At 40.9% G+C, this 27,175-nt stretch overlaps 1 protein-coding gene across 3 annotated transcripts; it reads right to left on the reverse strand.

The window, feature by feature from the left end:
- Positions 1 to 718: 718 nt before the first annotated feature.
- On the reverse strand, positions 719 to 26,979 carry parga (poly (ADP-ribose) glycohydrolase a). 3 transcript variants are annotated; one of them, XM_068721875.1, is made up of 18 exons: positions 26,853 to 26,979; positions 26,079 to 26,165; positions 25,308 to 25,916; positions 25,039 to 25,171; positions 24,255 to 24,371; positions 24,073 to 24,153; positions 23,496 to 23,570; positions 19,403 to 19,495; positions 18,052 to 18,206; positions 15,203 to 15,282; positions 15,026 to 15,086; positions 14,434 to 14,509; positions 12,312 to 12,459; positions 6,332 to 6,410; positions 6,113 to 6,221; positions 4,918 to 5,023; positions 3,583 to 3,711; positions 719 to 2,914 (listed from the first exon to the last, which is right to left on the reverse strand). In XM_068721875.1, exons 2-18 carry the CDS (start codon positions 26,129 to 26,131, stop codon positions 2,733 to 2,735), a joined length of 2,286 nt encoding a protein of 761 aa, XP_068577976.1. In that variant the 5' UTR covers positions 26,132 to 26,165; positions 26,853 to 26,979; the 3' UTR covers positions 719 to 2,732. The 3 variants fall into 3 exon arrangements, with proteins under 3 accessions (XP_068577976.1, XP_068577984.1, XP_068577968.1); XM_068721883.1 differs by having other exon boundaries at positions 25,039 to 25,168; positions 26,079 to 26,168; XM_068721867.1 differs by having other exon boundaries at positions 26,079 to 26,168.
- Positions 26,980 to 27,175: the final 196 nt, after the last annotated feature.

Raw genomic sequence — 27,175 nt, forward strand, 5'->3', positions numbered from 1 at the left:
AAGTTATATCACGCATACATCTTTCCCCTCAGTGTTAATTATATAAGGCAATTAAACTTTTATAAAGGCTGAACATGAGTCATTTGAGCAAGTGCTTTCAGATTGATGGGCTTCTACCTTGAGTGGGTTAAACAATAAGATAATTGGCCCTCCCTCCCTCTGTCATTCCTCCCTCCCCAACCTCTCTCTCTCTCTCCCCCTCTCTCTGTCTCTCCTCCTCATCTAGATTTTCATCATTCATACTTGCTGGCACAGAATGAACAGTATTATCAATCATGACAAACAAACAAAATGGAGTGGGCAAGAGCTGCAAGAGGATCTAAAAGACAGAACAGTGTAGGGCTAAATATCAGAGCATCACATACATCATTATGGGTTTTTAAACTAGTCATTTTTTTTCCAGTCTCCCCTTTCAACAACAGCAAAATGTAAAATGTAACCATTAAAATATGTATTCACATAATGCACAGCATACTTTGTACAACCAAACAATAAAAGCAAACCCACGCCAAGAACATATTCACTATGCATTAAGTCTAAAACAACCCACAGTCACGCTCAGTGTTTCCTGACAGAGTTCCTCCTTTTTCATTATTTGCATTCATGTTTGCTGCTGGTCTCCGGCTGACCTGGAGAACGTAGGGTCAGGCAATTATGAACTGAAATGCCATTTTGTTGTAGTGATTTCACCGCCTGACAAAGATGGAGTGAAGACCAGTTGCTTTGTGGCGTTTTATTAATAGTGTTCATCGATGAAAAGATCTGTGCCGCTGGGTAACATTACAGGCTCAGCGTTAAATTACATTCGGTTTTAGAATAATTACATCACTAGACAGGCAAAAACTGGAAGTGACAATCTCTCTAACCTTCTACTTTTGTTGACATAAATTGTCGTTTATATGTGAATAGCAGTCGAAATATGTCATCATTGTTGTTGACTATGGTTATTCATTTTCTGGATTTGGCTCGCACATTCAGTCAATAAATCCAGGAAGCACCAGTAACCCAAATAAAGTTCATGTCCAGGTGACCCCAGCTCACAGCAGCCATCAACAGTCAGGCCTGCCAAACCACATTGACTTTGTTTTGAGTCCACAGCTCATTGCCGGGTACAAAGAGCGGGAGAAGCAGATAATGTGTAATCCACTTACCCTAGCCAAGCCTACACCCCACTTATGGAAGTCCACATCATGAGGTTATTTAGGAGCCGTAATTCATCTAATAAAGCATGTTTGGAGGCCGAATTAAATTTGTCTGAAAGCCCTTGGTACACGTGCTATCGCAAAAATCAATCACATTTCCATATGATTAAATAATGTATGATTATGTGAAATTACGTGACAAATCTGTGGTGCCGAGGCACAACTACAAACATACACATAAGACATTAATTTCCTCTGATGAGTCTGAAATAGTTATTTTATATTATCTATGAATAATGACATTACCATCATATTCTGATGTAAATAAACTACATACTGAAAATACAGCAAAATGGCCTCTTGACATATTTTGTGGTTTACATCAAAAGGTGTGAGTTGACTGAAGCGAGGCTCTGCAACCAATAAACAGCTGGTCCCCGTATTATTTTGCTCCGGTTTTGCTTGTATTGTAGTGATCCTTTGATCATCAGGCAGTAAATCATATTGATTTCAGCAGAGAAATACCATTTTAACAGGATATACTTTAATTAAGAAATTATAATAAAGAGTTCAACCTAAAAAACGAATGTACAGTACTATGCAAGACATTTACAGCCTTTCATTAAATTTATGAACCCATCATTAAATAGAACCGACACTGTCAATCAGAAAATACGGTAAAGAATAAAAAACATCGCCAAAGTAAAAGTTGAGTAAAAACATTAACAAAAATAATATTTTGCGTGCAATTATTTATTTATCTGCTTCCCGTTTATTAATTAGTATATAAAGTACAGTAACATTGCTGTGCTTAAAAGTAAATATATTTGAAAATGATTATGTTACTCAGAATATAATCAAAGGTCTAAAGATGAAAATCAGCATAAATTAAATGCATCCGTTTCATACGAGATGATTCTCATACTGGTGAAGATTTATAGTTGGTTTTGACTCAAATAAGGACTTAAAATAAGGACAATATGTGAGTTGAACTTCTACATCCTACGGGATATAAAAGAGCAGCATATGTTTCTAGAATATTTGATAAATAAATGTTACCCATGCATAGACTACAGTATGGCATCTCATCATCTCTCTGCATTCAGGAACATCCCACAGCCTGGATATGGCAAATAGAGAAGACAGCAAACACACAGCAAACACAAAATAGGACAAGATAACTAGGGATGATCATCATGTCCTGGATTATTAACAATGAAGTGTCCACAACCATGCATATGATGAATATTTGGTAATATTTGTAATTGGTGTAAAACTAAATAATTCCACATCACATTTAGACTAAAGAAAGGCCTAACAGCAACCAGGATTTACTATTGCTATAAGTCTCTAAAACATTTCACCACACGTGGGTGACATACTACGAGGCTCCTATAATACCACCAACGAGAAAGGCAAAACTGTGTGTTTGGTAGTTTGTGTTGGGATCACAAACTTAAAGGGAGTGTGTGTGAGAGAAAACGTGATTGTAAGCACAAGGCTGAGAGCACATTGAGGCTTTTCGGAACCTGGAGTCTCTTTTACACGTAGAGACAGAGAGAGGGAGGTTAAGTTGCAGCTCTGTTCGTATTAATGAGAGTCTGATGTGAGAGGGGACATCCCAGAATCCTTTGCAGAGTCTGGGGCGTCGGCGGGTGCAGGGGAAGAGACTCTCTTATAGATGAAACCATAGAGACTGACGTCAGGTCGCGTCGTGCGGCAATTCTTGCACATCAAACTGGAGTACTGGTTCAGAAGGCAGTACAGCCTCCCTGGAAGAGAAAAGAAGAGAGGTGAAGATAGAGAGAGGAAGAGAGACAGAGAGAGGGGATGGTGCAGGGGTCCAGAGAAGAAAGAAACATGGAGGGAGATTAAAAACAGAATTTGTGAGAAAATGTGGACTATGAGAATAAACAGGTCATCAAAGTACAAGCAAGAGAGACAGAAACTGAACCAGAAGAAAAAAGAAAAATGAAAGCGTGTTCGGGCTCATTTATAAATCAAGCACACATACACACAAGTTGTGAGCTTTTTCTCTGTAGCTCCACTTTAGGAAATGGATGGCTAGAGGGGAATTTCTCTGAAAGGCTTCAATAAATGTCAGCGGAAGAAAAATGAAAAGAGAGGGAGGGGAGAGGCTGGGGTCAGCTCAGGCAGTAATCCACTCTGCGGCTGAGGCTGAATGGATGGGCTGAGGAACAGAGCTGGCCCATAAAGTGGAATAACTTAACATTGAGACGGACTGCATTCTGCTATTTATGCGTACTGTCTCTGTAATGACGCCAGCAAGGACAACCTCCATGTGAGCCTCATGAGGCCCACACTCCCAACAGTGGCTGGTATCATTTCCATTCATGTTTGTTATGCAATTTAGTGACTAGAGAGTCTAACTCCCGAAACAAAAAGACTAAAAACATTTGTTTTTGTGTGCGAGTCTTACCGACGGTGACTTGTCTCTCAGTGAGGAAAGTGTGTATTTCATGAACATCCCTCATAAGCTGAGCATCTCCAAATGTGAAGTACGCCACATCTCTCCCGGCCTCTGCTGCAGCCATCAACTGAATCAGGGCTGAAAAAGTGAGAGGGTGAAAAGCTAAAAGGGAAATCCAGGCAACAACAATTTACCATATTAGCATCATTAGTATCCTTCAGTTTCAGAATGCAATCATAAATGTGTAATTGGCCGCTGAAAAGAAGCTGAGGAAAGGAAGTAATTGGTCAATAAGCTGGAAAAGGTAGGGCTTCTGGCAGAAAAGAACGCGAGTGACAGGAGCAATTTGTATCAGAAGAGTAAATAATCCACCACTGGTAGCATAGCCTCATCAACAGCACTCAATCTTTTAGCCCATGCAAATTAGGTCTTAAGACCTTTAAATATTTAACATAATGGATATTGATTCCAGATTAAAACACACAAAATGAACATAATTTGCAAAAGGTCTATAATCTTAACAACAACATAACAGCTCTTCTTATGTAACTACCACATCTCAGTTCAGCTTCGGGAATGTAATGTAAAATACAGTTATTGCCGTCTAAAAATACCAGCTATGCTAATTCCAGGGCTAAAGGGCTGGGGTCCCCGAAAGCTAATATCATCCTCAGGGACTTTGTCAAATCCAGGGGATCTATTCATAGCGTGCTGCAGAGGAAATTAACAGCTTCAGTTCTAAATGAAACTGTACCCATGCTATTCCAATCACATTCGCATTAATAATGAAGGACATTCAAGAGAAGATTTGGGTTTTAGTAAAGCACAGCCCCTTTTAATGCTAAGTACGATCAACATAAGAGTTAATTAAAATGTTTGAAGACATACTGGTCAAAATGTGCAGTGTGGTTTACTGGAGGGGACAGTCAGGGGCCCCTGCTTGTGAAGTGATGTAGTGTAAGCCCGCAGAGAACTGCATCAGCCTGGATTTATGGTGTCCCCTCCCTGTAATCAATTGCCCTTTTAATGGAAAACATAAATGTGAGTCACCTGATATATAAAGGGGGGGGGACGGGGACGTGTGAGTGACACCCTGTGAGAGCTACTAATTGACCGGAGGAGATTGGGCGAGAGCAGGAGCTTCAATGGCTGCGAATGACTGATCCCATCTGAGCTACTTATATTTACCTCCTGCTTGAGAATCCACAGTTAATATTTTAATGTAAGGAATATTACACATCTCCTGGCCTATATCAGCAGTACCATTTCAGCTCTCATGTATGAAAAAACATTTCTTTTCCTTCCCTCTATCTCGATACATGTTTGTAATTCAGCTAACAATACCTTTGAGCCGTGTGTCTCCACCAAAAGCCCCACAGCCCCAGTTGCCTGTGGCTACTGCAGAGAGGTGCTTGCTGTTGGCGTTGTGTCTGAAGAATCCACAGTATGCCTGGGATACATGCACAGGGAAGGTGGGGAGGAAATAGACACGAGAAACTTTTTCAATATTTTTCTATGTTCTATTTGTACAATGCATTAGAATTGTGGGTGCTGTATTGAGATGTACAGTATAGTGCAGTGTTGTTTTCAGTTTGGTTGGTTTAATGTGTGCTGAACATCAAAAAGTCACAGTGTTGAATTGCAATAAAGCCTTTGAAAGTTCCCACAGGTGCATCGTGTTCTGCTAAACTAGAATGGTTAACGTTTAATTAAAAGAATACGACACTGAGCTGTAAACCATTGTCAAAAATGCTTCATTCAAACTCAAAAACAAGCATCTTTGTATGAAAGCAAGCTCTAAGTTGTCATATAATACACTTTATACAATTGTATATATTAAATTCATCAAGCGATCGTCCCTCTTAGCAGCGACTGAGTCACAGCGAGGTACAGCAGTGTGTTTACTGGTCGTTCTGTTATATTTTAGCGGTTAGCCAAACACACCGTCCAAATAAAAAAAATAGAAGAGAGCCAACTGTTTTCCCCCATCTGGCCGCAGAGCAGCGTCTGGGTGTCAGCTGTCAGTAGCCTTGAGATCAATTCAGTGGTGTGACAGATCACCGAGCCTTAAATGAATATCTTTGCAGGTGGTCCCTAATGATATGTCAAAGTTCACCCCTATGAGCTTTTACTCACAGCATAATGTCCAGCATTATCCTCTATGTCACTTACTGACAATAACATCTTTTGGAAGGTACCAAGAGTTGACGTTGTATTTTTTTAGTTTTCTTGTGTCCTTTCGCAGAGACAAATTTGTTTGAGGATTGTGTAATAATGTATGTAAACCAACGATATATCTATGTGCAAACACACGCGAGAGAGAATATCTCTCTCTCGCGTTATGATGAATCCCACAGAACTTTTTTGGAAAGAGTCGCCCTGCACACGTGGTTGAGGCGCAGACGATTGGTTAGGGTTAGGCATTGACCGGTACCTTGGCGAACACAGACACCTGGCCAATCCTAGCTCCTTAATGCTACGCAGAAGAGGTTTTGCCAGGAAAAGCAGTGGGATTCATAATAACGCAGCTCTCTCTCACCTTGTTGAGTTCTCTGATCATCTTCTCAGGGAGAAACTGCTCAAGGAAGTGTCTGAATTTTAGAGCATCAATGGCCACAATCTCTGTACATCGTCTCTGCCACTCATCCCTGGAAAAAGCAAAGAAGAGAGATGGAATTGACAATGATTTAAAACATCCACACATCTTTTCTCAAACTGTTTCTGACTGACCAAACAGTACTATGTGAGGAGAAAATACCTGGCAGTCTCATCCTTGTGGCTTTCCTTCCATTTGTAACTCTCAGCATAGCCAGAATATTTACTGTACTGTTCAGTACCTACAGAACAAGAAAGAAAGTAGAGAAAAAAAAAAGACATTACTCAGTATTCAGCAGTCAGAGCAGCCAGAGGGCCTAAATCCGTTTCAGCGCCTTATTTCTTAAATCGCATTTAGTGCTTTCTGTGCTCCCCATGTGAGTACACAGTATCAGCTTGTATTGGATTGTCATAAATAAAGGCCATTGATTTAATAAGTAATCCGCTTTGGGCTTTTAAATAAAAAGCTTTCCGCCATAATATGAAGAAATGGTTAGAACAGAAGAAGCTAACCATGGCCACATTCCCAAAATGCTTTGAAAACATGAAACACCCCTGAATCATTCATCAGCTGACAGAGTAACACACCTCTGTCATTAAGAAGTTAGCTTCTTTATATACTGGTATGTGCTCACGGTTAGAGCTTCAAAGATCTCATCATTTCTTTAATGCAAATACAGCTGTTCAATTCTGAAAACGATGCCTATTAATGGCTCCAAACATTATGCATTATGGACGAGGAAGTTTTACCGCACCTCAATGAAGAGCAGGTGCTTCACACTTGATTCATATAGCCATTGAGGTTTTCCTGTATGTACTGGCAGAGCTACGTATGCTTCTGGAAGAGAAGATCAAACGTATTTTAAAAGCAATGCTAAATGTCTTTTCTTAAAAGTATCTCTTGAAGAGCAGTAATTAAACGCTGCTTTTACTTTCTCAAAATTGACTTCATTTCATTTTAAGCATGCACCATCTGCTAATACTTGAAGTCAAAGTGTGAATGATGATTTTTGATTTGTGCCTTTCTATGTAAAAGTATGACATAGATAATGGCCTGTTCTGGAGCCAAGACATAACCCAACGACGACAGTAAAACTGGGCAAATAAAGGCCTATATAAAGGTTAGGCTGAATGAACAAATTGAACATTTATTTTAAACATCCATTCAAAGTTTTTTTCTACAACATTAGTGACTCTTAACGTCAAACAACCGGGTACCCATATCACTTTGTCCATCAACAGAGCTGTCCTCCTCCTCCTTCACCTTGATCCTATTTATCCTGGCAACCGCCCATGAAAGCCTCCTGGCATACAGGCTTCCATCACAAGATTACATCGTGTCCCTCTAACTTCCGATCCGAAAACGCCTATGGACAAAAACTGACGTATAAGTTCCAAATGCACTGAAAGACCCATGTTAAGACACCTCTAAAGACAAAGACATATGATTAACTCGACAGGAGAGGAAAAACAAAGACAGAAGAAGAGAGTCTAGAAATAGAGACTCGACTTTAAGAGGAAACACTGAATGCGTGCAAGGAATATTCTGCAAGGTTTAAATTAATCTATGGCGTAACTGGCCATTCCATTAGTGGAGCAATGACCTTAGTTGGGCAATAAATTCCTTTCTGTCCAAATGTAATAAAGTTAAGTGGAGAGGAGGAGGAGGGAAAGAGGGAGGGAGGCAGAATGATGGGAGGCAGGGAGGAGGACGATGACTAACCACTGAAGGTGACTGGGAAGGGAAGGGAGTTCCAGAGAAGATAACATGGCGCCAGAAAGAAAGAAGCATACTGAACAAGACAGAAGTCGATTTTAACACTGACTGAACAGCACTGGTTGGCTCTTCCTTTTCTTTACTCTGCTGTTCCAACCAGACTAAATGCAACAAGCAATGCACAGCAGAAGATATGCAAGGTGCAGATATACCATGCAAACTCCTCGTCTCTTCCTATTTCGTTTGTCCATGTTCGGGTTGAGTACCGTTCACATTATAACCAATACTGGTACCCAACTTTACCTTTGTTTCAGTACTTTACTTTCTCTGTAATAACAAAAGTGTAATTTCAGTTGTAAAAACTGTTATTTATTCAGAACAAGTTACAAGTTACACAGACTACACAAAATAAAAAAACTGCTCTGTACCTCCCTCTCCCAAACCCATCCCTACAACCTCCAGCCTATCACAGTCTGTCAACAGGACATGGCTTGAGAGCGCTGTCATGTGTCTCTCGGAGGAAGCACATGTGAGACGTGTTGCCCTGGCCAGCTTTGCATGTTGCATTACAAACACTGCAGCGAGCGTTGTCTGCGTCGAGTTTTGGAAAGTGTGACCCCCACCCTCGCAACCGCTTTTGGCTCGCCATTGCCCTGACTCACTGTGACTTGAACAAGCTGCAGGGGTGACGTAGTCCCACTCTCTTTATTTCTCTCTATACTCCCAAATTACTCTCTCACCAAGGTGCGGTCTCAAGTACCCAAATTGAGCACTGATTGATTTAACGTAAATCAGTAGAACCAACGTAATTCGGTCTGTACCCTTAAAAGTCCTGAGTTCGGTACTCAACCCGAGCCCATGTGTCTCCTGCTCGGTACAAGTTCAAAGAATCAACAGAATCAATGAAGCGCAGACATTTGGGAGCACCATCTATATTTGAGATTCTGCAGGCGCAGCTAAGCTATAATACATGCACTCATGTCAGACAGATGGATTTATCAAACCGGATAATGATGCCTCTTGTGTCATCAAAAGAAAATCTGAAGGCTCATTTTAATGCCCCTGTGAGATACAGGCACCAAAGCAGGACGAGTGTATGTTAAATATTTTCTCTGTCAAGCTAGATAAAGTAGTAAATTAACTGACTCAATGGAGGATATTTTGAAACGGGGTGAGGGGGCAAGGAGACAAAACTTCTCCATACTACAAACAAAAATAATGTATTGTAGTATTGTAAATAAAGGTAAATTTGAATCAACATGTGTGTATTTGATTTGATCACATTGTGTCTACCCCAACATTTATGTTATTTCATATTTTTGGCAGTAGCTGCACATGGGGTATTGTATTAAATACGTGCTTCCATGATTTTAATCGGTGTTAGCCCTTACTTTGACCAGAGGTGGGCGAGGTACAGCTGTAAGGCAGGAAAAAATAAGTAGGATGGCCAAAGGAGGAGGAGGAGGAGGAGGGAGGCGAGTGAGAGGGCAGAACACTTAAGAGAGGTTGACCCAAGCAGAGTTGGAGGATGAACAATAGAGCAATTCTGCTGTAGAGGAATGAAGGATAACTGGGCAGTCACAAGTGAATCAATGCAATGGATTTACACCGTTACTGGATAGAAAGACGGGGGAAGAAATGAATGGAGCCCAATAAACACACAGGGCTCAATGAACGAGAGAAAATAACTCGGAGATGAAAACAACACTAGTTTAGCCAATTTTATGTGTAATACTAAAGGCATGTGCGATATGTGTGGGGGTTCTAGGTAAGCTTCAAGGTAAGCTAACAAAGTATCAACCAATACACCACATGACATGAAGGTCTATTGCATTCAGAGTGGTAGAATCATATATCTGCGCTATTTGTTCTGTATAGATTGTAGCGATGCGCGGATCAGCTTTGACGTCATCTGAATCTGCCTTAAGACATAAATCATCCTGCCGCTACCGGGGGGGAACCTCCAGGTCTGAAAAGTGAAGCAAATGCGGAAGCGCCTTAAACTTGCATTCTTTCTAGCCAATGAGGGGGTGACTCCTCTGGTTGCAAAAAGAAGTCCGATTGTATGGAAGTCTATGAGGAAATTAACCCACTTCTCATTTTATTTATTACCTCAGTAAACATTTTAAACATGAATTTATGGTCTCAATTGCTAGTTTTAAGTCTTCTTCAATACAACATGATGTTCAGTAAGTAAATTATGGTCCCATTCAGAGTCAATGCTTTAGGGCGGGGCTACCTTGTGATTAAAAGGTCGCTCCCAAGGCGTTGTCCGGTCTGGAGGTTTAGTGTCGTCTTAGAACTTTAACCCGTTCACAGTGTGTTTTCAGTTCATGAGAGTTAATTGTAACTCAAACCAATGGGTGATGTCACCCACCCAAAGGGATTATTTTCTCCAATTTAGAGACTCACATTGGCATGAACACTCCACCTCTACGGGTCACGGTGGGATCTATGTAAGCGGGATGACATATAACACTGAAGTAGATGGTTTTAAATAAATTAACGTTTATCAGAATTCTCCGCACATCAACTTTACTTGAGTCGGGTGTCAATGTATATAAACAGCCGCACAAGTGTATCAGGCAGCCCACTTTAGCATTTGTTATTTTTTATTTGTTTTTATCCGTCTGAGAGAACGACGCCATCCGTGATCGATTAACTAGCGGACCGGCCACAGCCTCAGGCCTCGCTGCGACTACGGCGGCATTCAGTCGCTTAACTTGTTGCTGTAGTCCTCTCAACTGGATCCAGGTATGGCCGACGGACCGCTGCACTCCGCTGACTGACAGGCTTCTAGAAACACACTATGCACACATTAGGAGGTTCATTCCCATCCAGATGACCACAGTGATTGTTTATAAGAAATATTGCTAGCTATTGTTTTACTGCTTCTCCTCATTAATGATGTATTATTTCCCCAATCCACTATTTATCAGAAATGTTAATTTTTATGACTTGGTACGCTCAATCCACGGATTGACACATACACAACGACTAGAGCTAGATAACCGCTTCTGGTCTTATATGACCAAAATACATTGGTTTTCTATCTATTGATTCACAAGATACTAATTGGTGGATAACAGCAGTAAAGAAATATACCATGGCAGCAATGGCACACTGTCTGTCTGCTCTACAATGGCTCCATTCCCTGCATAATGTGGGCTAATAAGTACCATGTCACAGAAAGTCTTAACTGGGTGGAAACCTATAAATAACCTGTCCTAAAATCTAGTCTCTGTATAAGAACATTACTGAATGTGTGTGTAGAGCTCACTGACATAAGGCCAGGACTTGGAATGTAGATGAACTGGCCTTCAGGCTCAGCTCCCTTTTCCCCTCAACAATCTGGAACAATGCCTAAAACACTGCTGATGCTCTAACTCACGCTCCACCTTAACAGTCGCACCGCTTCACTTGGGGCAGCAACTTGCTCCTAACCCAATGGGGGCAATTCACTGTATTTTTTGGTGGAGTATCACAGCCTCAGTCTGAAAAGTGGTGCTGACTCATTTCATACACAAATGCAACCAGCACAAGTGGGTGCTACAGGTCATAAAACCACACAAAATTCATCATTTGTAAAAAAGCAGAGAGGCACTCTTGAGGTCACCATAACACACTCGCCACTCGGCAGAGATTCTGCCCATGAAATCCGAAAATGAGTGGAGCCAATTCACTTAAAAAGCTGCTTGACTTATTGCAGAGAATACAATTCATTACACCTACACAAGGGTCCCATCACTTCAGCTTTCCTGATGAGGCTGAGCATTGTGACGCTATGATAATTGGAGAGCAATCTTCACTCCTGCAGACTCATCCCACACTTGTGTTTTTGCTTATGTTACAGTAGAACCTGCTGTCTGTCTGATATTAGGAATCCTCTGTGACAAACCTCAAAGACCAAGAACTTGTATGAGGTATTTTATTTCATATGCCATTACTTGACTTACCTCAATATTGCTCTGTGGTTATTTATTTCATATGAGTTATTATATACTACTCTGATATGTGTTTGTTAATTTATTGTATTTTTTTTTGTACTCTACTACCTATTTTTATTCTGAAATATGACAACTCCTTTGCTGACAATACATTTCTGCTTTATCCCATTTTTCAACAACACATGAAGCGAAGACAGGGAAACCGCAATGACAGAACGGAAGGACCAGATCGAGTTCAACAAAAGAAGCATCCATGACACATGGAGCTAGCTCTGAATAAAACAAAGGAAAGTGAAAAGCGCAGTTTGCTCTTTCTTGTTTTTAAATGTAATTAGTCGTTAAAATTGTTCCCTGGTGTACGCCGGTATTGATTTCATTTGGTTTACTAAAAGTGAAACAATTTTTCAAGACGCCCGGTAATTAATGCCATACGAAGTAGAATATGAAAATATGTATTATGTATGTGTGAGACTACATACCTGTGACGATGAGGCATTCATTGTATTCCAAAGCTTCAGTAAAGAGGCGCGAGACGATGAGTTCAGGGTTGATGAGGAACCTGATCTCTTCCTGGACCAGACCATGTCCTGTTACTCCACCACCAACACACCTGTTTGCAAAGTCCACCTAATGAAAACATTTTATAAGAGAATGAAGTGAAGATGGCACAAAAAATGGCACAAAATACCTCAGGTATATTCACAACAAAACAAACCTTGATTCAGCAACATTAATATATTGTCTTACCCATACTATGCAGTTGAGAAGAACTGTGAGGTTTAGCTACCGTCACTCCCATTACATGAACATATTACTCTATTAGTGTCTACTTATTATCCGTCACCCATTGTGGTCATTTAACTCAGATAAATGTCCAAGGATCACTGCACTGCTTCCTGCTAGTGAATAATCAAATCAGGAAATCATAGCAGAACAACTCACATGAAATCTAAAGACATAGTTAAAATATCTATAAAATCTTCAGTTGATGAGCAGTAATGCAGAATCTGCATGAATGTTTGCAGACTGCCTCTATTTTTAAATATGGGATAAGTGTATTGGCATTCCCTGTGCGGTCTCATTATATAGTGATGTATCCACAGAGAGAGAGGAAACACTCCGACTTTCATTTTTAAAAACAAGTGGGTACTTAATATTTGTCATCCTTTAGTCTGATAATGGGAAGTACAACCTGTAGTCCAAAGGATGAAAGATGATTTTACAATTACATTGTTCTCAATGAGCTGGGCCAACATATTGGTCAATATAAGCTCATTGCAGATATATAGGTATCGATGTATCTGATAGTCAATAATTAGGAATTCACAGAACCAAAATGGGCCTAATAGATAGATGTTTATGTGATGGGTTTATGGAAAAAACTGTCAGCCGATATATAATTATCTGGTTTTTGGAGCCTCGAACTCAATGGAATTTAAGTCATTTTTAATATCCAAATATCTTGGTGTGATCATGGAGCTTCATGCTGTTTAAGCCCACTCCTTGTTTCTGTGGCATGGATACGAGGAAAGCGGATTCAATCAAAATGCTGCTATTCAAACAGGCTGTCAGGGATGAGGGTTCTGCTCACTGGCCCACAGCTGCGTCAATCTGTGTGAAAGTGAGTGTGTTTGCGTGTGTGTATGTCGTCTAACCAGTCGCTCAACTTCTCACCTCCTTCACTGGTTCACCTCTGACCTCAACCCCCCTCACCCTTCAATCTCACCTCCTGACAGAATGACAGCCCACTCTGCTCTATAAAAACTCAACACACAGCCAGCGCCCGGCCCGCTGAGGTAGCCATCAATCGGCCGGCAGGACTCCTGGCCCACTGGGTCGCCCCAGTGAGATGGCTCACCCTCGTCATCTTTTCCTCCGTGCGCCTCCTTTTCCCTCATCCCCCACCCCAGGGTCTACTCCTCCACCCTTGCCTCCTCTGAACTACTCAAGTGTAGAAATCAGCTGTCAGCTAGAGTTAAAAAAAACACCAGCAGTCCTTGAAAACTGAGGGGAGTGAGGAGATGGGGTGAATCAATTCAGAAATAAAGCCAACAATTTCCCCAGATACACAAAAATCATATACCAGATTTAGGTTGTCGCCAGGTTGAGGACAAATATTCAGATAAGTGAGTCTCTTTGACTTTGGAAAGCTTCACAAAAGGCGTGGTGATGGTCAGAGACATGTTTATTGGGTTTGACCACTACATTACATTACAGTCATTTAGCAGACGCATTTATCCAAAGCGACTTACAATTCAGTATCTATCTACACACCGTAGACGCAGCTACGGGAGCAATTTTGGGGTTAAGTGTCTTGCTCAAGGACACAATGACATGAGACTAGTAGAGCAGGAGCCGGGGATCGAACCGCCGACCCTCTGATTGAAAGGCGGCCCTGCTCTCCACTTAGCCACCGTCACCCCACTACCAATACAAAACAGGTATGCTATTTCAAATCTGACACTCTGCCCAAACAATTTCCATGTTGAGTTTATAGTTTGAAAGTGGGGGGCACTGGCATGAAAATATACCTTAAATACGCCAGGCTGAATAATTAGTTATACTTGACGTTTGGTGCAAAACATGCAAACAAATTCCTACCTGCAGCATCCCGTATCCATCATCCTCAATCGTCCCTTCACAAGTGATGTGTAGGCGCTTTAGCAGAGTCTGGGAACTTGACAAAAAAAGATTTTACCAATGAGTAATTCACTGTATTAAAACAATATACTAATTTAATACTAAGGAGGTGAAGGCGCAACTTGCTCTAGGAAAGTTTGCATGTACTAAAAGTAAACTGATCTAATGCTCTAGAGTTGTTTAAAATAAATAAAATAACAAACTTTTCTAGTCATTACTTTGTAGGACCTTTCTTAGGACGGAATGGTAACGATCAGCTGTGCACATTTGGAGCAAAGGAACCGTGATGTGTTGATGTTGTTAGCGTGGTCCTTACGCCACTCAGACCACAGCAACACATTCGGATATGTTCATTCAAGTGGCGGGGACATTTACATTTTTTTTTTTATACAATTCAACCAAATTTGAAGTGTCACTGTACACAAAAAGAATATTTACTGACTCAAAACATAGCATCAATAAATATTGAACAAATTTGAAAAACAAATCTCCTTTAGGATTGTTGTGTCATTAAATAATTTAAGGAATAATGAAGTAAAGTAGAAAGTAATACCTTTCCCAGTTTGGAGGAGAGTTCAGTGTTTGTCTTGTGAATGTAACAAGACCCTTGGGCTCTTGAAAGAAAGAATAGAAACAAAAAAATGTAATAATTTTCATCAACTGAAAAACATGGAAGAGATTACAGAGAAACAACAGCTGCAAAATGAAGTGGGAAATCATTAATGCTTACTGGTCTGTGTAACTCTCCTGAAGTAACACAGCAGAGTTCTCAATTTCTCAATTTTTCTTGATGAAGAACCTTCAAATAACCTGAAAAAGAAGAGACCTTGTTGAATAGAATATGTGCTCCTTCAAATATATATTTGTGTTGATATTAAATTAAACGTAATGTGTTTCAGCAGATGAGAGTCATGGATGTTTCACTCAGATGCATTATCTTTAGCTCACTGCACAACCATGCCACAACATGTCAGAAGTGAGGTCAAGCATTTAAACTGGCTTGATGTCTCTCCCATCTACCTCTGTTCTTCATACAGTACAATGGTAATGCCCGAGGCCGTGTTTCAGTTCTTTAGAGTTACCATTAAAACTAGGGTGGACTGAGGAAAGGGACAAGGAGGGAGAGAGAGAGAAAAGAGAGAGAGAGCATTGGGTGGACATTTTAAAATCATCCCATACTGGTACTCTCCCTCCATTAAAAGCGACCTACGCTGATGATTAATCGCTGTTAAGCATTCATTTTCCCTCCTGCCACTTTCTGCCCAGACCAGTAAAAAAATAAAAACAGAGGGGGCAAATTAAATGAAAATGCAATGCACTAAAAGGCCTTCAGTGAGAGAAAAAAAATATATATATTAGGCAATTCCAGCATATCAAAAGTCATATTAATTACTTGGTTCCTATCCACTGTAACCTTACCTACTACATAACGTGCACCAGGAGACAGAAGATTTCTGACAGTTTTATTAATACCAATAAAGATGTTTCCCTGCAAATGAGGAAGGCCAACTTGTGGTCACTTGGTTCAGGAACAAAAACAGAATATATATTTCTTAATAATGAGCTTTCGTTCTTGACTAAACTGCTAAACAGGCTTCCTACGTCATCTTCTCATACGGAGGGAAAGAAGCTAAAGAGATAAGTCTGCCTTCTTTCCTCTTCCTCGAATCTATCCATCACTTAACAGAGGACAAACCTTGACAGTTCTGCCAAAACAGCAATCAGCAGATTGCTTGCAGCTCTGCTTGTCTGAGACAGAGCGCTACTGTAGCCGATAAGCAAAGTGACGGACACTCCCTCAATTACAGGGGGGAAAAGGGAGGGCCAGTAACGATCCAGGGCCCATTTTAGACTGCACCGGTTGTCTTGTCTCGTCTTCTCAGAAACACCAAGACTTTTTTTTCCCTCTTGCTCTTTCCTGTATTTCACTGCCGGCAGAAATGCTAATAGTGAAGGCAGGCAGGCAAACCGAGTGCTGGCATGGGTCTGAACAGCCAACCCTGCAACTGGAATCAATGCTTACATTATTACAGAGCTCCCTTCACTTAGCGTGCCACTAACATTTGATGTGGAAGCAATGCACCCATACAGATGACTGATTGTGCTAGTATGATTAAGATTCAGATAAAATGGGGGAGTTGAAGGGGGAGGGGGGGTGGAACAAATCACACATGATCAATATGACCATCCCTGGGATTCATAAAATAATACTGCTCGACCCCTGAGGGAGAGCAGATGGCTAATTAGACTCTGGATAGCAGTTAGAGCCCATGCAGATTGCAGGGAATATCAAAATGATATAGTATTAAACCCACCCTTTATGTTCTGCACTATCATAATAAGGTATTGCCACAACGACATCTCCAGCTTGTCAGGCAACAACACTGGAAGTGATCACACACACATCACTAACGAGGAGACGGTGCCTCAAAGAAACACAGGGAAATTGAGTTGAGGTGATATCTGGACAATGTCGAGTCAGTATGTACTGAGGTGCTTACAGTCCATAAATACTGTAATAGAGCTTGTTGTACTTCAGACACAAGAATATAGACTTGACTGCCTTCATGCATCACCTCCCTCCGTTCCAAATAACGTGACTGCTCCAGATTGTGAGAAGCCAGTGACAGATAGATAGGTGTGCTGTGCCTTTTTTTTTTAGTATATTAAAACAGTTTGTTTCAATTAGACATCCCAAGCTTTCTTAACAGACCACTGGTTCTGAGTGGGTAGACACAGCAAACCCCAATTTAACACTCTGGCTCTGAATCTCCCTCCCACTCATAAAGGCAGAACAGAAACCTGGAGCTCAAAGAGAGTCTCTGCCCACAGTCCCGTCCTCAAGGCTATAAGGTGACAGGGACGGTCACTGTACAGCAGACACTAAACTTCCAACTATACAAAAACAGAAATGTGCTCTTCGACAAAAGAACAAATAAGATACCACATGCTGTGACTTGTTGTTGTTTAACAGCTAGATCCACCGGCCCAGATTACTGCGTGTAAACGTACTGGACACTAAATGAGTCAAAGCTGAGTAATAGAACTCATCTATTAAGGTTTTCAAGGCAGTAGTGCCCCCTCATGGAAATCAGTTTCCTCTGAATGGTAGGATCACTAAAAACAGAGCTACTCTATCACAATTCTACCAGTTTGTAATAGATATAATCTAACTACAATAATACTTATCTTTGAATGTATTTGATGCACACGTACTGTGGCTGAAGTCGGACCTTGTTATTATGCCAATAAAACCTGGGCAACACGGGATGTTCCACAATCATTTAGGACCAGAAAAGTGTGATGATGCCAATGACTCCAATCATGCTCCTGTCCGACAGCATCGTAAGCTTCTTCTTGAAGCATACAGTCCAATGAGGCAACCTGAGGATTAATATGAGTCTAAGATCTACTAAGTCTCCTGCTTAGAGTAATGGCTTACTAAGGGCGAAAAGCTCAAGGGGCAAATTTCCTTTTATGAATAAAAAAACAATGACTGCAGCTCACTCCATTACCCTAGTGAGCTACTGATCATTGTTTTGTGTCTATAACGTTCTTGAAATGATGGTGTGCCTCTACCTGTAGAAGTTGATCTCAGGATAATTGCAGTATTCTGACTTGCGGGAGTTGCGTCGGGGGAATGTGCAGAAGAAGGCGTTGGCCAGAAGACAGGCTATTTGCTCCTGAGAGAGAGTAAGGGAGTGGTTCATCCTCGACTTCAGTAGGGGAATTGCCTAGAAAGAGAAAAAGAGAGACCAAACCTGAGGGACTGGAGATCAGAATGGGAAACATAGGGACAAAGATAGAGATGCACAAGAAACACACAATGTTATGTGTGTGCAGTAGTGTAGGTTTGATGGCTAACGGGGGTAGGTAATTAGTTTAGCAATATAGCAAGCAGAGAAGACAAGGAGAGTTCCATTAGGTAAATGGGTGGTAGTAATTAAGGTCCTGGTTTTCTTGCTCTCCCCCGGGTTCGTTCAGTCAGACACACGGGGCCCATCTATCTTCACTGATTAGGGCTAAAGAGCCTCCCAAGGCTGCCCAGTTAGCAGATCAATACCAGCTCTAATAGAGCACGCACACGCACACACACACACACACACACACATTAGCCTTGATGCTTAATACTGCAAACTAAAGCGGCGCGTCAGAAAGCTTCATCGGTCAACCGCTGCAAATGATTCTGAGGCGAGAATCGGTCCCAGATTTTCCTCCTTTGGTTCAACCTGAGCATCTTCACCGTTCCCCCCCTTGTTCCTGTCTCCAGTAGCAATCAGAGGGATTTTCCAGTCCTGCCCAGAGTGGGAGCTGATTTAAGATGATTTGATTAAACTGAGGACTCAGAAATAGATAACTGAATTACAGATATACCAATCTTGAAATTTTATGCATCGCTATAATTGATGATGGAGAACGAAAATGAAGACAAATGGGGATGACATTTAAAAGATCTGTGACATGGATCAGCTCAATTTACTGTGAGTCAAAGAGAGGGCCCTGTTTCTCAAAATATATTGCTTGGAGGAGGAACAACTAACATGTCCAAAGGAATGGACTGGATTTTTAATTTCATAAGAGGAATGTCCTCAAGTGCACAAGCATGACACATCAGATGGATGAGATGGAAATGAGACGGACCTGTCCTCTCGCAGCCCTCTTTTCTAATGAAGCAGTTCTTGATATGGACCAAAACGGGGGGATTCATTATCTGGCGGTTGTAACTCATGAGCTGATCTTGTATAACATCCACCATCGAACCATTAGCCTCTCCTCTCTGCTGACTGCACGCACTTACATCCTTCCTCCTATATCCCTCTACGCTGCTGACCTGTTTTACTGTAGTGCAATAGCTCACCATTCAATTGCCTCACACAACCCCCCCAAACATAAACCGTGTACATATTCAAAAATAGTACACTGCACTTACCATTGTACAGAGGACAGGCGCATCGAGTGCTAGGTCAACCATAGCTGGTAGTATAGCATCAAACAGGAGTTGTACCTCTGAATGCTCAAGATACTGGAGAGAGGAGAGAAAAACAAACATACAGGCAGAAGTTCTGTTAAATGGGATTTCTCTGCCTAGTTAAGCAGGCAGTTACTCAGAGCCAACAGTCAGAATGACTGATTACATCTAAAGTGACATACTGGTTTGTAACACCACTGATTTATTCAAATTTAAACAGTTTGTATCTCTGTCTTACATTGGCAAATATATCCTTTTTAAAGAAAACAGATAACCATAGTGAGACAAACACAGGGTTCAAACGTATGTTTTACCAATAAATTTCCAGGACTTTTCCAAGCCGTTGGGGCAAAATTTCATGGCAATACATTCTCTGAAACGTCAAAGTATACGTGAAAAAACAAGAATAAAAAGGTTGCAGTCTGCAGTTACGCCACACAGAGAACGATGCAACTTCAAGAGATATAACTGATCTTGCCCGAACATTTAAGTATTGTTTAAGCAATATAGATTTTTCTCAGTCGATCATAACTGAGCCATGCATACTTTATTATACAAGCATTTGTGAAGCAAATTTACATGATTTTCCAAAAACGTTCTGGGTTTATTCATTTTTCAAAACTGAAACTGCTCGACCGAATGAAAGTCTGCTAGACTACAGGTCAATCCCCCTGAGAAAGTCTTTGAATCAGCCTTCCAAAATAACACATTATGGCTGGTCAACAACATCGTCTCTGACCCAAACCACGTCTTGAACAGCGAGTACAAACTGTTTCCATCAAATATGTTGCAAATAGAGCTGCTTGAATGCATCATCAAATGATAATAATAATATAATAATAATAATAACAATAATAATAATAATGCAAACTTCAACAAGACACAAAAGATAATACTATCACCGTTATTGAACATCACTTTCAACAGTTCACCCCCACATAACCGTTCTGTTACAACTGAAACTACAATGACACGTGAAAGCTCCACATGCAATTTCTTTTTCAATAGTTTCAGTTATTTCTTTAGGGTTTAGTATTGTCTTGAGACAACCTGGCCCTGAAGAATATGAGGAAGGTTTAAGAGGTGTAATAACTGGTCATAACCCAATAGCAGTAACCAATATCTAAGGAAAGATGCTCAATTCTCTCATATCCAACAAGAAAACTCAGTGGAGGTAATGGAGGTTTATTGTTGTTTTAGGGTGAACTTCCACTCCTCAGATATAAATAATCCCAACACTTCAGCAGCGAAAGAAAAAAAAAAAAATACTGCAGAGCTGCTCGCTACACAGAAACCTGTTTCAGAAGAAACTACCATCAATCTGGGAGCGAGCCTGCCACGGCCTCAGCATCCATACTTCAGCCTATAGCTTACCTCAGCATCCATCTGCAATTCCCTCTAAAATAAACACCCAGTTATTCCATCATAGGCCCAGATTTACAACGCAATCACTTATGAGTGTATTGGCTTGCTCATCAATCACTTGCCTTATTCTATCAAGGTAAGCAGGGAGGCTTGCGCTGATTAAATGGACTTCTGGGCCAAATGTAAATGACCAGTAGTGGAGAGAGTGGCAGGGTGGCTTCAATTTGAGCAGGAAGTCTTCGGTGGGTGATTTGGCCGGGGGGGGGGGCATTTATATGGCTGCAGAGCGGGTCTGACTAAATGCTGTCAGAAGTAATGAGGGGGCAGACATCATAAAGTGCTCTTGTGGGACTAATAGATGGTAGCTGGTGATGTGACAGGATGAGGGTAGAAAGATGATCCCAGAGTCTTTCCACAGCTACAGCTGCCGGCCACCACAGTAACACACAGGTTAGGCAGCACACACACACTATATCTTCACATCAATACATATGACGGTCCAGATTTACTGCTGCATGGGCTAATCATCGGTTACACTCTGATCTTTCATCCATTCTGGTCTTTATACAAGTTATTTTCCTTTCCTGGCAGCTCAACCTACGCAAGTCTCAATTTCACATTGTTATTTAGAGGTGTAAGAATGCGTTATAGAAAACAAAACAAGTGACGAAGCACAAAAGTGAGAGGGATAGAGCGTGTTGTTGTGTTGCGGCTGAATGTTCAGGTACTATTGTAACATCAGCTGTACGTACTTCTGGACCGCTTTCCTGCTCAGCCCGAAGACATTCATCAGAAAGTGACACAGTGACAGTTTCAATTGGCAGGGGGGAAACACTAAGACAATTTACAGACAAGCCCTAATTTGGATAACTCTTTTTTTTCCCTCCCCCCCTATGGCTATTACACGTTGAGCGGCGCGTCAATCATTGGCCCAGGGGCAATGTACCTCATGACAATTACCCCAGTGCTGCACAAATGTTGCTCTACATTTAATTAGGTGGAGCAAAACAGTTAAGATTCAAATTCACCACAAACTACGGGGAAGGAGAGAAACATTTGGTAACAAAGATGGTATGTCTGCTGTAGAATGGCAGCTGTTAATCATTCCTGCTCTACATGTTGGAAGGATGATCTAAACGCTCCCTCATCCCGCATCCATTAACTAATAGAAATGTAACTGATAGAAAGCAGACACAACCAGTAGGTATTTTGTATCTGTACATTGATATTCCTATACAACTTTTGTCAATTGACTTGTCCTTCTCCTGCTAATACCATCCCTTCTTGCTAAATTCCTCTGCAGGAAATACATGCGGGGCAATACTGTGCTCAGGGCAGTGAGCGGAGCCGCTGACACAAAAGACTCCTGGAAGGGTGAGTTTCTTGCTGGAGTTTATGGGACCTTTTAATTAAATTGGATTAAGCCATGAAAAAGGCTTAGGTGGCTATTGATCTACGGAGCTCTCTGCTTTTACTCTGAGAAATTATTTTAGAGAGAAGAAGAAAAACATAATTTTTGAACGGTCTGAATTTAGCTGAGTAATCAACGACGACAAGAACATAACGATCAGATAACAATCTGACTGGACTGTAACCAGGATGAAATGTTCCCACTTAATTGTAAGAGCTTCATTAGAATAATGACCTTGTTCCCATTGGCTGCAACCAAGAAATGAGCCCATCCTGAAAGAGTTTGATAATAAACGACATGCTTTAATAAATCTAGGTAACTAAACTAGCCTTGGAGCTGAAATTTGTTGACTATCTATTCAAAGACCCTGTCTTCTTCTTTTTGAGCAATTTGGTTGGTAATATGCTGTATGTATAGACTCTATTTGAATCTAGTAGGCAAACAGTACGACAAACATTGTATCTACAACATGTGAAGGAATTTTTGAAGAAGGACTGATGCTTTATTTGGATATACTAAATTTCATTACCGTTTTAATAAGTAATGTCATAAGAATGAAAGACAGGTAAATATTCATCCCACAAGGGAGAAAATTTATCTAACAACAGGTATGTGATTACAGTCCATGACTGTCTTGAGAAGAGGAAAAGAAGTGTTAAAAAATAGGAAGTAGACAGAAAAAAGAAAGACATTCCCCAGGTTCACCAGCAACAGCTGCCGCCGCTACGCTCTGTGCTCATCTGTCCTAACTGAAGCATATTTGCTCCCGTGAGACTCCCAGGTACTGAGAGCCACACTGATGGGCTCGCAGCCAAACAGAGGAGAGCAGGCTCCCTTTGCGACAACTCTAGTTTAGTACGAGCTTTAGCTTCATTCTTCATTAAGGTTAATTTTAAAGACATAATTAATCATGGCGAGTTAGACAAACACTGCCAGAAAAGTTCATAGGGACTGTCAGAGCTGTGAAACACACAAATGGCTGCATTTCACTGATGAGGTGTTCATTTACAAGTCAATTCAAATTACAAAAAAGAGCCTGTTTTATAGCAAATTAAGAAATTAGGATAGAAATGTACGTATCGTTTTTGTAAATTATGTTTTACTCCAAAATAATTGGATTTAAAATTCATATGCTTCATGTTCCGCAAAGACTCATGACACGCTTTGACAATACAGTGTGATCAATGGGCTTCAGGGAAGCTGTATTCTTCATGTTTTATCTTTTGTACAACACCAGCCGATAACAAACAGTTAGCAGTCATGTTTTGGACAGCTTACCTCTGTGCAAAGAAGGTTCAGGGCAGTGAAGTCCCACTTCTTTGCATGGGCTATGTTGTATCTTAATATAGCATCCTGTATAGAAGAATATGAAGTTATTTATACATAGAAGACAATTCTTAAATATATTAAACTGTATGGCAGCAGATTAACAGCAAGTTTAAAGCACAACAATATTTAAGATCTCAGATTACAATGCTCCTTTTGTTGCAAACTCTGCCACCATGTGGTTCTTTATGGAACATGTTTTGAATATTTTAAACTCCTGTGACAGTTCAATTGGAATAATACCGTCAAATGCAAGGCATGCTGTCCAAATAAGCCAACGTACCAATTTTATTACATTGCCCAAATTTATATGCTAAACTTGAATAGACAGCTTGTCCTCACTGTATTTACTTTACATCCACACTAAGCTGCCGCCCAAAACAGTGTTTTCAAAAACGATTGCACTGTATGATTGCTAACTTTAGATTTTTCAGTGGGGACATTTAAAGGCTGTTTAACCTGTCTTAATGAGGACAAAGAGTATGTTCAGCCTAATTCAGCAGAGTCTGGACCAGCACAGTTGTCTTACCCTCACATCCAGAGAACTTTTGAACCCTCCCTGCAAGGAAGTGTGGATCAGCTCCCACCGACTTTGGAAACCACCTCCATCCTGATGACAAATTGCCTTTACTACAATATTCCAAAAGTAACTAACAATGTTGTGGTAAAAAAGTATGCAAAGCTGTGATGCACTAGTATAGTATAGTATACCTCCATAGGAAAAAGATTCTTATCAGAGCAAGGCATCTTCACGGACACGTCGTCCCACAGATCTTTAAACTTGCTGGGATATGAAACAGGGACCTCACCCTCTCTGAGGAGATCTGTCTGTAACAGAAAAAAAACTAAATGTCTTTAAAGGTTACTGCTGTATGTAGAGAAGTGATAATTGAGATAACTGCTTTCTCTTTGCTCATCAAAAAGATGCAATCGTTGGCTTGCAAAAACTTGTTACAAGCTATGGTAGATGTTGTGAAAGCTCAGTTTATTACTTCTAAAGTAAATTAATTAAGAGATATACTATAGATCTTATAACTGAATACATAGATAATGGGAATACAAAAGTAATATGTTCCTTTGCTGGCTGACTTAACAATTGAAATTCAGTTGTCCTGCCTTTAATGAGATATTATTTTCTTAAAACAGTAATAAAAAGTATTTGTGTGATTTTAGGGGGTGATGGAGAGAATCTTGCATGGGTGGCAGTGGTTAGTTGATGGCGAGAGCAAGTGGTAGCTCCACAGCAGCGCTGACAGTGTTCCTGTGGGACTAGTGGAGGACACAGTCTGATAGGAGCTTTACTGACAAGAGGCCCTGAGGGGATCATGGAGGATTGTTTCACTCTCCCTACCACGTTTCCTTATCTGGTTCTCTCTTGTTAAAACACCAAGCGCTGACCACCACACAATGCCCAGTGCCATTTGCATGCAAGTTATATTAGTGCCGTATTCTTCACAACATACCACACACAAAGAACAAGTGGTTGTTTACTCACCCTGACTGTGACAGTGTGGTTAGGCATTGCTTTCAGGTGAGACAGAGGGGGGGCACACTGAGGCATTCTGTTCAGCTCATCTATGGGTGTCCCAAGCCATCTTCTGTCCATGTTATGTGATGCGAATGAACTGCTGTCAAGAACAAAGACAGAACAGGACAGTATGCCACGTGATTACTGAAGGATAGTGGAGCTAGGACACAACAGGAAAGAGGATTCACTAATCAGAAAAGACAAAAAGGTGTGACATGGAAATCGTTCACAAGTACCTTTCGAAAGGTGCACCTGACTGGCTTCCAATTGCTTCCTGGCTCATATCAGATGAGCCACTGTACTCAGCTTTCTCAGCATCTTCACTTCCCATGTCAACCAGAGGGACTTCTTCTTTGTCAGAACATCCAGAATCAGAGTATTTGGCAAACTGCTCAGAGTCCTCTGCACAAGCACCGCCATCGTGATCCTTGTCTGCAGAGCTGTTGACGAACATGGGTTTACTAACGGGGCTGTCCGGACTCAGCATCTCCACATCACTGGTGGGTGTACTGACACCCTTCCTGGGACTATCACTGAGACAGAGTGTAAGTTTGGGATTTGAAGAGGTTGTTTTAACAGGGTTATAACCGGGAGAAGATGACCTTTTCGATTTCTGCCCATTAGAACAGTGTGTTTGAGCTGTGTCACTTCTGCTGCCTGCCAGAACAGGTTCATCCAGCACACTTGCAGAGCCACAGACCAATGAAGTCTGAGATGCTGCATCATCACAGTCTTTTGTTGTGTCCTTCCTTTGTGGTCCACAAAAGAGTTCATCTTTTTCATCTGTTAAGTTTGTTTCTGGAACATCATTCTCTGCGCCCTCCGGCTTGACTTCAGCAGTCACACTGTAAAAGGACAGGAAGAGAGCAAAGTGAGAGAAGAACTTGTTAGTCGGCTGAATCTACAGTGTGTCCACTTATGATCCTAGTGATGCAGCTTCCCCTTTCCCAGCATGCACTTTGTTAACAAGTATCTTATATGTGCAGATTGCTTAATTATAAACTTACTTAGAACAAACTGTGGCAGGATTGATTTCTTGAGAATCCATCCCTTCATCCATCTTCAACAGGTCAGACAAGATAAATAAACAATAGCTGCTGAAGAAAGACAAAAGATTCACATATTAAGAAGCTGCGACAATTGTATACAAACATGAAGTTATAATACAGCTATATACTGCCCGTTTTCATTAAAGACTGGACTATACATAGAGCCAAATACAAAGCTTTGTTTTGTCTGGTCTTAAACGGAAGAAACACTCAGACCTTTGGACAGTAAAACTTCAAAGAGGTGTTTTAGGACTTTGTTACGACGTCACGAGACTGCGGGGCGAGTTGTGGTCTTAGCTTTCGATTCAGCATAAGTAATAGTTTCTACCAGTCATTGTATAACAAGAAGAGCTCGGTGGCCAGTATATCACGATGAAAAGCTCCTTCTGGCAGGTTCAACAAAGCTACAATTAGCTAGCTAACTAACCCCAACCAACCTTATAGTTTTGACATGAGTTAACTTTACTGTAAAACTTGTTCATGGGGATATTAACCACAGTTGTACGATGTTTCTTTCCGAGGGATTTGGTTAGTAGCTTGCTACCTTGATGCGAACACATCTTGCAGGACAATAAAAATGAAGTCATCTTGAGCTAACTTAGCTTTGATTGGCTAAAAATCAAAACGTTAGCTATTATTCGCTAACCCAAATTCTTGTAGATAGCGCTGACGTAATTCAACCTCATCAAGTTAGCAGTACTGTGTCCGATAAAACGAAAAGATACAACTTACAAGCATGTCCCTCTTGGTGTAAGACTTGTGAGTGTGCATTACATTATCATTTTCATATACAACTACTTCTCTAACCACATAACAGTCCAAATGTTATCGTGCCGTCATTGGTTTACGTTTTCTTCGTTGTTGCAGGCAGCTCCTGTACGTTAACGGCAGAAACACTCAGTCAACCAATCAGACACGTTTACCAGAAAAAGAGGCGGGACGATGAGTTGGTATCCTAGCAACTTGGCCAAAAATGAGTTTACTGTCGTGCAACCGTTAAGGAAGCGCTGATATACTAGATAGAAGAGTAAAGTAAAGATACATTACATTTCTAC

Source organism: Cebidichthys violaceus, unplaced genomic scaffold (assembly GCF_023349555.1).
Source record: "Cebidichthys violaceus isolate CVI_PGR_0920_01 unplaced genomic scaffold, fCebVio1.0.p SCAF_10, whole genome shotgun sequence".
NCBI lineage: Eukaryota > Metazoa > Chordata > Actinopteri > Perciformes > Stichaeidae > Cebidichthys > Cebidichthys violaceus.